This window comes from Nicotiana tabacum, chromosome 7 (assembly GCF_000715075.1).
Source record: "Nicotiana tabacum cultivar K326 chromosome 7, ASM71507v2, whole genome shotgun sequence".
Taxonomy (NCBI): domain Eukaryota; kingdom Viridiplantae; phylum Streptophyta; class Magnoliopsida; order Solanales; family Solanaceae; genus Nicotiana; species Nicotiana tabacum.
In genome coordinates this window covers 66,039,396-66,050,854 of record NC_134086.1, presented here as the reverse complement: position 1 = coordinate 66,050,854, position 11,459 = coordinate 66,039,396, and the positions used below count along the sequence as shown (strand labels likewise).

Here is an 11,459-nt window from a genome sequence, read left to right as displayed (position 1 = left end):
GCCAATTTTAACTTTTTGCCACTTTGTTATTATTATTTTAAAGAATGTGAACATCGATTAAAACATGTCTTTGGACTGTGTCACATGAAATGCACCCACAATCCGGAACGTATTTTATTTGATGTTTTGGGATTTGAATTTGGGTCGCATGAAATGCACACCCAAGTTTAAGAAAGTAGATTATTAAACACGCACCTAAGGAGACTATCGTGTTATTATTTTGGGAAGGCCGTGAAATTCGCTAAACGGCACTCCTGAATTCTAAGTAATTTTAAAACAAGTATTTACTGAGGGCCCCGCAATTTGTATTTTTATTCGGCGAGGCTCATCTCATTCTTATTTTTTAAAGGAATTTGCAACGTCGTGGACATGCATCTCGACCCACGTTACAATCAATGTACCCGCGATTTAGAGACACATTTCAACTCCGCCGAGATTTGGATTTGGGTCACATAAATGTGCACCCGAGTTTAGGAAGATAACATTATTAAAGGCGCGCCTAAAGCAACTAGTGCATTGTTATTTTGGGTGGGGCCGTGAAATTTGTTAAACGGCCCGTCCCGGAATCTAAGTATTTAATACATATATTTTGTAAGGGCTCTGCAATCTGTACATTTTTATTTTGGCGAAGCTCGTCTAACTTTTTATTATCTAAGGGCAAACTTAAAACAACTACGATTTTCTACCAATGAAGTCATCCAAGGTTAAATAAAAACAACAATTCTAATAGGTAATAATATTCATGGTAAAATAATAATAAAAAAAACAATTTCAACAAAGACGACACACAAACCGTTCATGTATTCTCACATTTACTTTAAACATGCAATAACTAACCATAAAATAAACATTTTTAACAAAAAAAAAACAAAAATTGCATTGTTGACATTCATCAATATCAAATACTCTTATTCGCCTTGAACCATAATATGCGAAACAAACCAAATGAAACAAAAGGATGAAGAACAATAACCTTTGAACCTCGACAACCTCAGAACGACAAACACGACCCCGACGGAACTCAAGCCGGACCTCTTTGAACGATGAACAACGACGAAACCTCGGAACAAACTCGACGCACCGGACCCCAACAAACGACGACGACCTCAATGGAAGCTGAAAGTTCGCACCAAGACTGTCCACGACCCGAGGGGTTGGATGCTGCTGTTTTTTTTTTGACGCAGCACCGGTACGTAAATATGAGCAGAAGGGGTCGTTCGGATATGAGGAAGAAGCAGGCTGTGGAAGGTCCTTTGGGCAGTGGTTAATGGCTGGAGCTCGGACGTGAGAGAGTGGGTGGTTTTGGGTTATGGTCGCCGGACGTGATGGAGAGCTTGACAACGCAGCAACAACTGCTCGAGTTCCGACGAGGGGGTAGTGACGACGCGATGAAAGGAGCTGGGTTGGGTGGTTGTCGACCGGAAAATGACGATGAGGGGGCTGGTGTCGTCGGGGCAGGTGGTCGACAGTAGGGTCGACGGGTCTGTTTGGTGGTGCTTGGACGTAGAGGTGACGGGTTGTTTGGTTGTCGACTGGAAAATGACGACGAGGGGGGGAGGGCTGGTTGCGACAGTAGGGTCGTGAGGCGGAGAGGGAGTTGGGGCGACAATGGTTTTGGGGTGGGTGAGGGAGCTGGTAGTTTTGCTGGTGAGGCAGACGATGGGGAGTTGGGCGATGCAGCAGCAGGTTGGTTTGGATGGAGCTGGAGCTCGTAGCGGGCGGCAATGGTGGTTGACGACGCAGTAGTGATTGTTGCTTCTCAAAAGAACGAGGGGTCGTGGGGGTGGTGTTTGGTGGTTTGTTGGTGGTTTCGGGGTAGGGCTCCGGTCGGGTTTTTTTTTTGTTTTTTGACAGTAGGGTTTTTCGTTGGTTCCTTTTCAGGAAGAGGAAGATGTACAGTAGTCCGTTTCCAATTTTTTCAAGTCCCCGTTGGTTTTTTCCAAAAATCCCCCCTTTCCAACCCCTTTGTCCGTGTATTTAGTACCCTTGCCAAGGAAAATGGGCCCCACGCGTGGTGGGGTTCAAGGTTTGTGTCTCCCACGCGTGGTGGGGTTCCCCGTGTATGGGGTTCCGTCCATGTTCCCCACGCGTGTCCTCCACGTGTGGTGGACTCGGATTATTGTGGGCTAGGTCCGAAAATTAGGCCTGAAACAGGGTAGTTTGAACCCGAATCAATTCTCATTAAATTTTATGCTTAATTCTCTTTTAATGAATGTATTTAGTCTTTTTTTTAGTTTTCCATCCGGTGTTCGGTATTCATATTTGAGTCCGACTATATCCGAATTTGCACCCCATAGGACCTCATTCGGGGGGAAAATGTTCCCTACCAAGGATTTTTTTCATACCTAGAGTTTGAACCCGAGAATTCTAATTAAGGGAAGAAAAGTCTCATCCAGTGCACCATATCCTTTGGTGGTTAACGATTATATTTAGTCGATCCAATGTGATTTCATTGTATTGGATTCGTAAATATAAAAATCAAAACGGAACCAAAAAAGTCAAACTTTTATAAACATTATATCATCATTTAAAAAAAGAAAAGAAAATGAGAATGAAAAAGAAGTTTGATTCATCATTTTTCCGGTTAAAACGAAATTCAATTCACTGGCCTACTTTCTAGCACCACCATTTTCACTTCAACCACAAGAAATAAAAAATAAAACAAAACAAAACAAATGTGGAGTTTGGGGTCCACATCTTAGCCACCACAAACTACAAAGCACTACAGAACGTGACAATATGGCCTAACGCAAATTGTTTTAAAAAAAAAAAAAATTCCTCCCTAAGGGCAGCGCCAAAATAACTTCAGGGCCCCATTCATTTTCTGGGAAGTTCCGTGACCGTGACTGCCCTTTTTCCTTCCGCTGCCCGTCCACATTTCACCGTTCGATCTTTCAATTCCAACGGCCCAGATCTTGCCTAACATACCACGTAAGCTCGGCCTTAATAATCGGAATCTAATAAAGCCTTTAATTAAACAACCGCATATGGCCACGTCACTTATCCATCTAACGCTTCAGGTGGTTTCCAACTAGACAATCGGATGATCTACACCGTTGATTTTACTTCTAGATCTTCATCACACGGGCCCCACCTGTCTATTTGTGGAAAAAAGGAACTGGACAGTACTAAATGTACTCACTTTAATAATACTAAAAAATAAAAAAGGAAAAAAACATAATTATTTTGAATAGCGAAAAAAATGTAAGTAAAACCCGATAATTAATGAATTTGACCGGCTGGAACGATATTTTCTGCAGTCACCTAGATTCCTTGTGATCGTCATGTTTTTTTGCTTTTACCAAGGTCAGTCACACACATTTAACAACCGGCTATAGCCGGTCACCTGAACAAAACTTGGAGGGGTAACTTTTGTTTGTTCCATTCAATCGTGAAAAGTGCCCCACACACCGGGGCCCACGAAAATTAAATGTATTGTTTTGTCAGAATAACAAAAAAAGCTCCCTCCTTATTTTAGTCACCCACCCACCCAACTTTATTTAAATCAGGAACATGGTGAGGAGATGACCGACACGTGTCAGTCTGAATCTGACGGTGCGAGCACATGCCATGCTGGCAAGATGGATTAATAGCCGTAGGATGAGATGGTGAATGGACGGTGGGAGATGTAAAGGAATTGTCAAAAGTGAGAGATCTCAACCTTCTACGAGGGTTTGAAGAGTGTGATATAGCCAAAAGCTGATGAAGATAGAGAGCAGAAAAAGGAGACCCAACAAAGATAGATAGAGAGAGAGAGAAGAGAAGAGAGAGAAGAGAAGAGGAGAAGAAATCCAAGAAAACACACACCCATTTGTGAAAAGTTAAGATCTTTGAAAGAATTAATTTGTGGGGTTGTTGTTTTATCTCCGGCCTGAAAGTGAAGAAAAACCCATTTCCGTCGAAATTGGCCATAAATTCCGGTGAATTATGCTAGACCTCATCTGGGGTTAGTTTATACCTTTCACCGGAGAAGAAAAAAAGAAAAGCTTTTGTTTTTCTCTCTCTATCAAACAAATGGATAGGAACAGAGAAGCAAGAAGAAGTGGGGGTATGGTAGCAGCGGCAGCTACATCTAATGGATTATCATCAAGACGCAGACATAGAACTAATAGTCTTAGAGATTCCCCTGGTACAAATCTTAGATCCATAATTTTTTTAATGATTCTTTAAATTAATTTTTTTTCCTTGATGAACTAATTGTTTTTGTTTTTGTTGCAGATGAAGATGGGGGTGTAGAGATACAAGAATCTGTAAGGTTAAGGGAAAGAGTGAAGAAAGATCGAGATCGTGAACGGGAAAGAGAAAGAGAACGAGAACGAGAGAGAGAAAGGGATAATAGGGATAGAGATAGAGATAGGATAAGTCGGAGTAAAAGGAGGAGAGGTGAAAGGTTAATTGGTGGTGTTGATGATAGTTCAGAAGAAAGTGTAAACGATGATGAAGAAGATGATGATGAAGATACTACTACAACAACTACTACAAACAACGTTGGTGTTTCAGGTAGTAGTAGTACAAGGTTGTTGCCGCCGAATCCTCCGGTACCGGTGACGGTGGGGTCCATTTCAAATCACCACCATCATCATAATAACCATAATCATAATAATCATCATTTACAGCCTCCGAGGAAGAGTTTTCCACCAAATACTACAAGGGTTTTTAGGACAGCAACACCAGCAGCAGCAGCAGCTCCTGTTTGGAAACCTGGTGATGAAATGATTGGTGTTTCTGTCCCAAGAAAAGCCCGTTCTGGTACTGTTTTGTCTATTATCGCTGTTTTTGACGATTTTTTGATTGACCCTTTTCTGATTTTTGGGTGTTTTTGGTGATTTTCAGCATCTACTAAGAGGTCACATGATTGGATTTCTGGGGTCAGCGGTGGTGGTTGTGTTGGTGGTAATAGTGGTGTTATTACAGGAGAGCAAATACATCAGCAAGTTTCGACAGCATCGCCGGTGAGACAGAATATTCCGGCAACATCAACACAATCACCGGCAGCTCCTTTATCTCCATCTTCTTCCAATGTTTCAGTCAGAAAGAAAATTGTTAGTCTCATTTTTTCAAATCTGATTTGCTACTATTTTCTTTATTTTGATGTATGTATTTCAACTGATTTTCTTAAAATCTTGATGCAGAAGCCTAATGGACAAAAAAGGCCGCCGGCAAAGTCACCACCAAAAGCTGCTTCATCCAACAACCCTGAAGAGCTAGAGATTGAGATTGCTGAAGTGTTATACGGGTTGATGACCCAGTCACAAGGACCTTCCAAGAAAGAAAGTGGTGGAGGAGGACGAAATGATACAACAAGAGAAGTCAATAACAGATCCAGAGTTTCTTCTCCTGTTTCAAATTCTAACTCATCAGCTACTCCTTTATCTGCTGTTGGTGAGCATAACTAAAAAAGTTCCAATCTTTTTCCCCAATAAATATCCCGTTTCTTGATTCTGTTCTGATGAGTCTTGGTTTTGTGCAGCTCCAAAGAGGAAAAGACCGAGGCAAGTCTTGGAAAATCCTGGAGGATTTGGTGCAAGGAGCAGCCCCATTTCATCTTCTACAGCTACTAATAAAGTGGAGATGGATCAGACAACAACAATGAAGATGGAGGTTTCTTCTCCTAATTTGGAGAAGACCCCACAATCTGCTGCTGAAAATGGTGTATCTTTATATGATTTAAGTGCTTCTGTACAAAGTTTGCCGGTTGCATCGGATCCGGTACCGGAGACGATGAAGGTGGAATCTGAGGCCAAGAGGAGGCCTGAGGAATCTGAATTTATGGAGAGTAAGGAGGAGGTGAGGGAGTCTTCTACTTTGGGAGCAGAAAATAGTAATCGTGAGGATGCTGTTGCAGTTACCCAAGTGTGAGTATCTATCCTAAGGTTTGATCTTTTTGCTCGTAATTCAACTTGTGTCTGATTCATGTGTTGTTGGAATTTCAGGATTGTTTCAGAAGTTGAAAGTCAGAGAGAGGAGAAATTCCAGATAGATCTTATGGTGAGGATGAAGATATGCCTAAAACAATCTATTCAGTTTTTTTCCAAGTTTGGTAATTGATCTTTTAAATAACTTTTTAGGCCCCTCCACCGCAGTTAAGATCATCACCTGAAAGGGAAGCTGAGATAGATTTTGGATCAGCAGCTGTGGATAAGAAGCCTATTTTAGCAGAAAATATAGTAGTGAGTATTCACTTTTTCTTTTCCTTTATTTCGTCCCTTGAGGATATTGAGGATGATCTGATGAATGAATTGGCTGATGCGTACAGGAAATGAAGCCTTCAGTGAAGGAGAAGGATAATGAAAGGATTGGCAAGGCTGAGAAAGAAGAAGTGATCAGTGTTGAAGCTGACGAAAAGAAGACAAAAGCAGCAGCCCTTGAGGAACTTAATCCTCATAAGGCAAGTGAGGGTAGCAGGGGTAGGAATATTGATCTTCAGCTAGATTTGGAAAGGCCAGAAAAGGATAGTGGTGTAAGTAGCAAATTCCAACAGCAGAGTCAAAAGTTGCTGCAGCAGCAGCCTCCACCACAAAAAGCTACTAAAGAAGAACCAATTATAGAAAAAACAGGTAGGTGTTGATTTTAGGGTTGATTGTAATGAAATCTTCCCTTGGATTTTTTAATTGATGGGGGTGATGTTTTCAATATTCAGGTCAATCAAGCTCTTTACCAATGCCAATGTCTATGGCTAGCTGGCCTGGTGGGCTTCCTCCCATGGGGTACGGTCGGCTTGACTTAATTGCTCATTTAATTGATATTACAAAGTATTAGATCCGTGGTGTAAATGCTTCTGGCGAAATAACTCAATTCCTGTCAGCAGATACATGGCACCTTTGCAAGGAGTTGTAGCTATGGATGGAACCACAGTTTCCTCTGCTCCAATCCAGGTATTTCTCTCACTTCTCTTCTCTCTTTCCACCTTAGTCATTTTCAAGCTGGAGTTTGATTCATGCTCTTCTGCCCCTTTTTTGTGCTTTTCAATGTTATGCAGCCGCTGTTCTCTCAACCGCGGCCAAAAAGATGTGCGACACATTGTTACATTGCCAGGAACATACATTGCCTTCAGCAATTCATGAAGATGCATCCTTTCTGGCCACCAGCTGCTGGCTCTGCACCATTCTATGGAGCCAAGACCAATCTCAATGTTCTGCCGCCCACAGATCTAGCTGGGAGAGCAACTGCTGGGCCAGATAAGGGTCAGGGGCTTGCCATTTTCCCTAATAATGTTGGTAAAGACAAAGTCCAGCCTGCAAACATTGCAGATGCTACTGCTCAGAGAAAGCAGCAAATATTACTCCAGCAAGCATTGCCGCCTGTTGCGCCTAACAATCTACTGGTAAAGTCTCTTACAGCTTATTAGCACCTTAATCTCTTGGCTTTCTCTATTTTGGAACTTTTTATGAAGATCAGAGGAGTGCCTAATTGCTGAGTCTTTTATGAATTTACAGCATGGGCCTGCGTTCATCTTCCCTATAAATCAACAACAGGCAGCTGCAGCTGCTGCTGTGCGACCCGGTCCCACAAAGTCACCTAGCACAACGGCCACTGCAGCCTTGCCTAACACATCCAATCCTGCTGCTGGCACTGCTGCTTCAGCGGCAGCTGGTGGAGCTGCTACTGCAATTAGTTTCAACTACCCAAATATGTCTCCTAATGAAGCTCAGTACTTGGCGATCTTGCAGAATAATGCGTATGCTTTCCCAATACCTGCTGTAGGAGCACCTCCAAATTATAGAGGAGCTCATCCGCAGCCTATGCCATTGTTCAATGGGTCTTTCTATTCTTCCCAGATGATTCATCCATCCCAGGTTCAGCAACAGCAGCAGCCGCCTACATCGCAGTCGCAACAAATGCAACAAGGTCAACAAAACACAAGCATGTCTAGTGGATCCTCTTCATCCCAGAAGCATTTGCAGAGCCAGCAGCAGAGGTCCCAAGGCAATGCTGTTACTGGTGGCAATTTGCATAATTTTCCTGGGTCAAAGAATCATCCATCTCAGTCCCCAGCACAGTCACAAAATCAGCATATTCCTCAACAGACACGTCATATTGAAAATGAGGTGGGTAGTGAAGATAGCCCATCAACTACAGAGAGGAAAAGGTCTCATGGGCCGATGAATGTGTACAATCAGAATTTTGCTATGCCCATGCATCCCTCAAACTTTGGTTTGATGACTCCTCCAGCTACTTTTGGTATTGCGTCTTCTGCCGGTGGTGGCAGTAATCATCAAACTGAGAAGAAGTCGCAGCAACAACAAGGTTTAAAAACGAATCTAGAATCAGTGCCGCCTCAACCTTTTGCTATGTCATTTGCTTCCTTAAATGGAGCCACTGCTGGTCCTGGCATTGACATGTCCATGGCACAGAATCATGCTATTTTTCAGAGTCTCCCTGAAGCTACGAGGCAAAATTTACAGATGGCTGCAGCTGCTGCTCAGGCTGTGCAGCAGAAGAAAAATTTCAGAATATCCGAGGATGGTAAATCTGGATCCAGCGACCAGTCTGGGGCTGATGCTGAAAGGAAAGGTTTAGCTATGAAGCAGCCTTCAGTAAATGCTGGTCAGTCTATTGCATTTTCAAGGTCTGAGATGTCCGATGCCTCCGGTTCTAATATTGCTGCCAACAGTGTCATTGATAGCTCATCAAGGTCCTTAAATCTTCCCTCTGGTGCTTCATGGACTGCTCGAGCTGCAATGCCAAATGCTATGGGAGCTGTAAATGTCCCTAATGCACAGTTACAAGCTCAAATTCAGCATCAGCAGCAGCAGATGATTCAGCTTCATAAGCAACAGCAACAGCAACAGCAGATGGCTGCGGCTGCTGCTGCTCGGAGTAAGACACCAGCTTCTAGTAATGGGAATGCCTACTCTGATCACTTGACATCGTCGGCTTCTGCCTCTTCAAAGTTTCCAAATGCAATGTCTGCTTTTCCTCAAAACCTTGTACAGACTGGTAACAACAGCAGTCAAGCTCAGTCGCCTCAGTGGAAAAATTCTACCAGAACATCTACGTCCCAAGCTCCATCATCTTTGTCATCCACTTCTTCTCTGAAAAACCTTTCTCAGCAGCAGGTTAGATCCCAGCAAAGCCACACACAAATATCTTTTGGCACAAATCAGAAATCAGCTGCTCCTCCACAGGGACAACAGCCTCCTAATAATAACCAGTCTCCCTCTTCGCCCATGATGGTTGGCTCTCCTACAACTTCTTCAATCTCAAAAGGTGCCTGTGGAAGCCCAAGGCATACAAATTCTGCTTCTGCAAGCAATAAAACCGGCGGCCAAAGCTCATCATTGTCAACACAGCAGGGCAAATCCTCGCCTTCACTTCCCAACCAAAAGTCATCTCCTGCTGGTGGAAGGAATGTGCCGTCAATTCTTGGAAACCCTCATACTGCTTCAACTTCAGGCAGTGGAACTAAGTCTCAAATGCAACAACAACAACAGCAACTACAGCAACAACAGCAACAACAGAAGAGTATGCAGCAAGCACAACTGTTCTTCTCAAGTCCATATATGCAAGCTCAACCCCCGCATTCTACTGGTACAAATTCTACAGGTCAAGCTACTGGGGGATATTATCTTCAAAGAAGGCGTTCAGAACAGCCGGCTCAACAACCGACTGGTTCATCAACGGCATCATCGTCAAGTGGAATGTTGACTTTGTGTCCTGTTACTCTAGGTGGTGGCACCACCTCTGATCCTGCAAAAGCGATTGCAGCAGCAGCAGCTGCTAGTAATATGAAAGGTGGAGTCTTGCCCTCGCAGGGCATCCTTCATGCGGCCCAATATACAACACCAACATCTGGAAGTCAACATCAGCTTTTGCCTGCTGGTTTCTCGTATGTTCACCCTGTTCCTGCAGCAGTTCAAGTGAAGCCAGCTGAACAGAAACAACCTGCGGGTGAGTAGATTCATCGTCATCCTTTATTTGCATTTCAGCTCCATTTCTAGGTAGATAAGTTTAGGAGTTAAAGCAAAAAAATAAATGATTTTAGATTAAATGGGGAAGTAATTCATGAAGTGAAACATAATTCTTGACCAGGAAATGACAATTTGCATGCGTGCTGGCAGCCTGAGAAGAAATGAACACTGTACAACTTGATGGGACAGCTGACCGGGGAGGCACATCAATGAAAAGCAGTTGGAATGAAGAATCCGCAGTTTTGAAGGGGCACTATGCGGGTTTTTGAGGACTGATCCTCCATGCATTTTGCCTGGAATGCAAGTCAATCAACATTTGGATTAATGTTGTATGACGCGCTCCCGTGGTGTATAAACTGACTGCTTAGAGGGAGGTATCACGAATGAAAGCGCTGCTCGACCGGTTGGCTTTGACGATTGAAGGATGGTTTGCAGGATAATTGATCAGCTCTTTCCTGCATGGTTGATTGAGGTGGAGGTTAGATTCAGGGGACAAAATTGGTTTTTAGGTTCCTTTATTCCTTTTTTTTGGGTGGTGGTGGTGGGGGAAGCAGGTCAGTGATAAGAACTAAGAAGAGTGAAGGCTTGAATTGAATTGCCTTCTGTTTTTTAGTAGGAATTCTGGTGCTTCAGTAATTCATTATTCTTTTCCTTCTCTTTTCATTAAAAGTGTTTTCTACTGGCTTGAAGAGCAGTTTCTGGACAGTACCTTTTTGGACATATATAAGTAAGTAATGCAAGGTGTATATGTGTATGTCTTGGCACATATAAATGGATGGATTAGCCCTCAAGATTTTCTTTTCCTTCCGCATTCTTTAATTATATGGCTGAAAATAGTCTCTGTCAGGTCAGAAAGACAGGAATCCGTGAATGATGGTATCGGTGCGTTGTTTTGGGAAGGCCATTATGTCATTGGTTATGATAGTTACTCTCTTCTTGCTAAAGATGAAGACTCTTGTGAATGAACTTTGTGACTTAGCACTTGTTTTATTTTCTTACTTAGGAAAATAGTTGACAAGCTACTCCCTTGGTATTGTCTCATTGGGTACATGTATATTATTTGTGATGAATGAGACGTTATTTTAATTACTACTGTATCACTATTTCTGGAACATATTAAAAAGGAAAGAGTATCGCATAAAATAGAATATATTCCGAGTGGTAGATATTTTTTTATTAGTTTAGTATTTTAGTTTTAACTTAATTGAAACATTTTTTTTAAAATCTTTAGTGCAGAGAGACTACAATGAAGCATCTTAGCAGCTTCTGATAGAGATTGTAGGGGGAAGTTGGTTATCCTTGGTTGGTGTGATTTATACAATGGGTAAAGGTGGCTATCTTTGAAACACATACATAGATTGAGATTGAGATGGGTGGCTTTAAAAAGAAGAGTTGATTTTCTGCACTACATGTGTGTGAAGTATATAGTTTGTCACTAACTAGTTGGTGTAGGATCCTATCTCTTTAAATATTATTAGTATTTCATTGGGGTCCCATTTTGTGCGTTTGCAATTACAATATCAACAGCTCAATGCTCCAATAAATTCT

General features: G+C 42.4%; 1 protein-coding gene across 7 annotated transcripts; it reads left to right on the top strand.

The window, feature by feature from the left end:
- Positions 1-3,614: 3,614 nt before the first annotated feature.
- LOC107826656 (protein TIME FOR COFFEE) lies at positions 3,615-10,702 on the top strand. Of its 7 annotated transcripts, none has more exons than XM_075257256.1 (13): positions 3,615-4,129; positions 4,219-4,749; positions 4,834-5,042; positions 5,133-5,382; positions 5,471-5,855; positions 5,934-5,988; positions 6,069-6,170; positions 6,257-6,557; positions 6,641-6,707; positions 6,809-6,875; positions 6,980-7,324; positions 7,437-9,891; positions 10,062-10,702. In XM_075257256.1, the coding sequence occupies exons 1-13, from the start codon at positions 4,015-4,017 to the stop codon at positions 10,064-10,066; spliced, it is 4,887 nt and encodes a 1,628-aa protein (XP_075113357.1). In that variant the 5' UTR covers positions 3,615-4,014; the 3' UTR covers positions 10,067-10,702. The 7 variants fall into 7 exon arrangements, with proteins under 7 accessions (XP_075113357.1, XP_075113355.1, XP_075113356.1 ...); XM_075257254.1 differs by having other exon boundaries at positions 10,033-10,702; XM_075257255.1 differs by having other exon boundaries at positions 3,664-4,129; positions 6,084-6,170; positions 10,033-10,702.
- Positions 10,703-11,459: the final 757 nt, after the last annotated feature.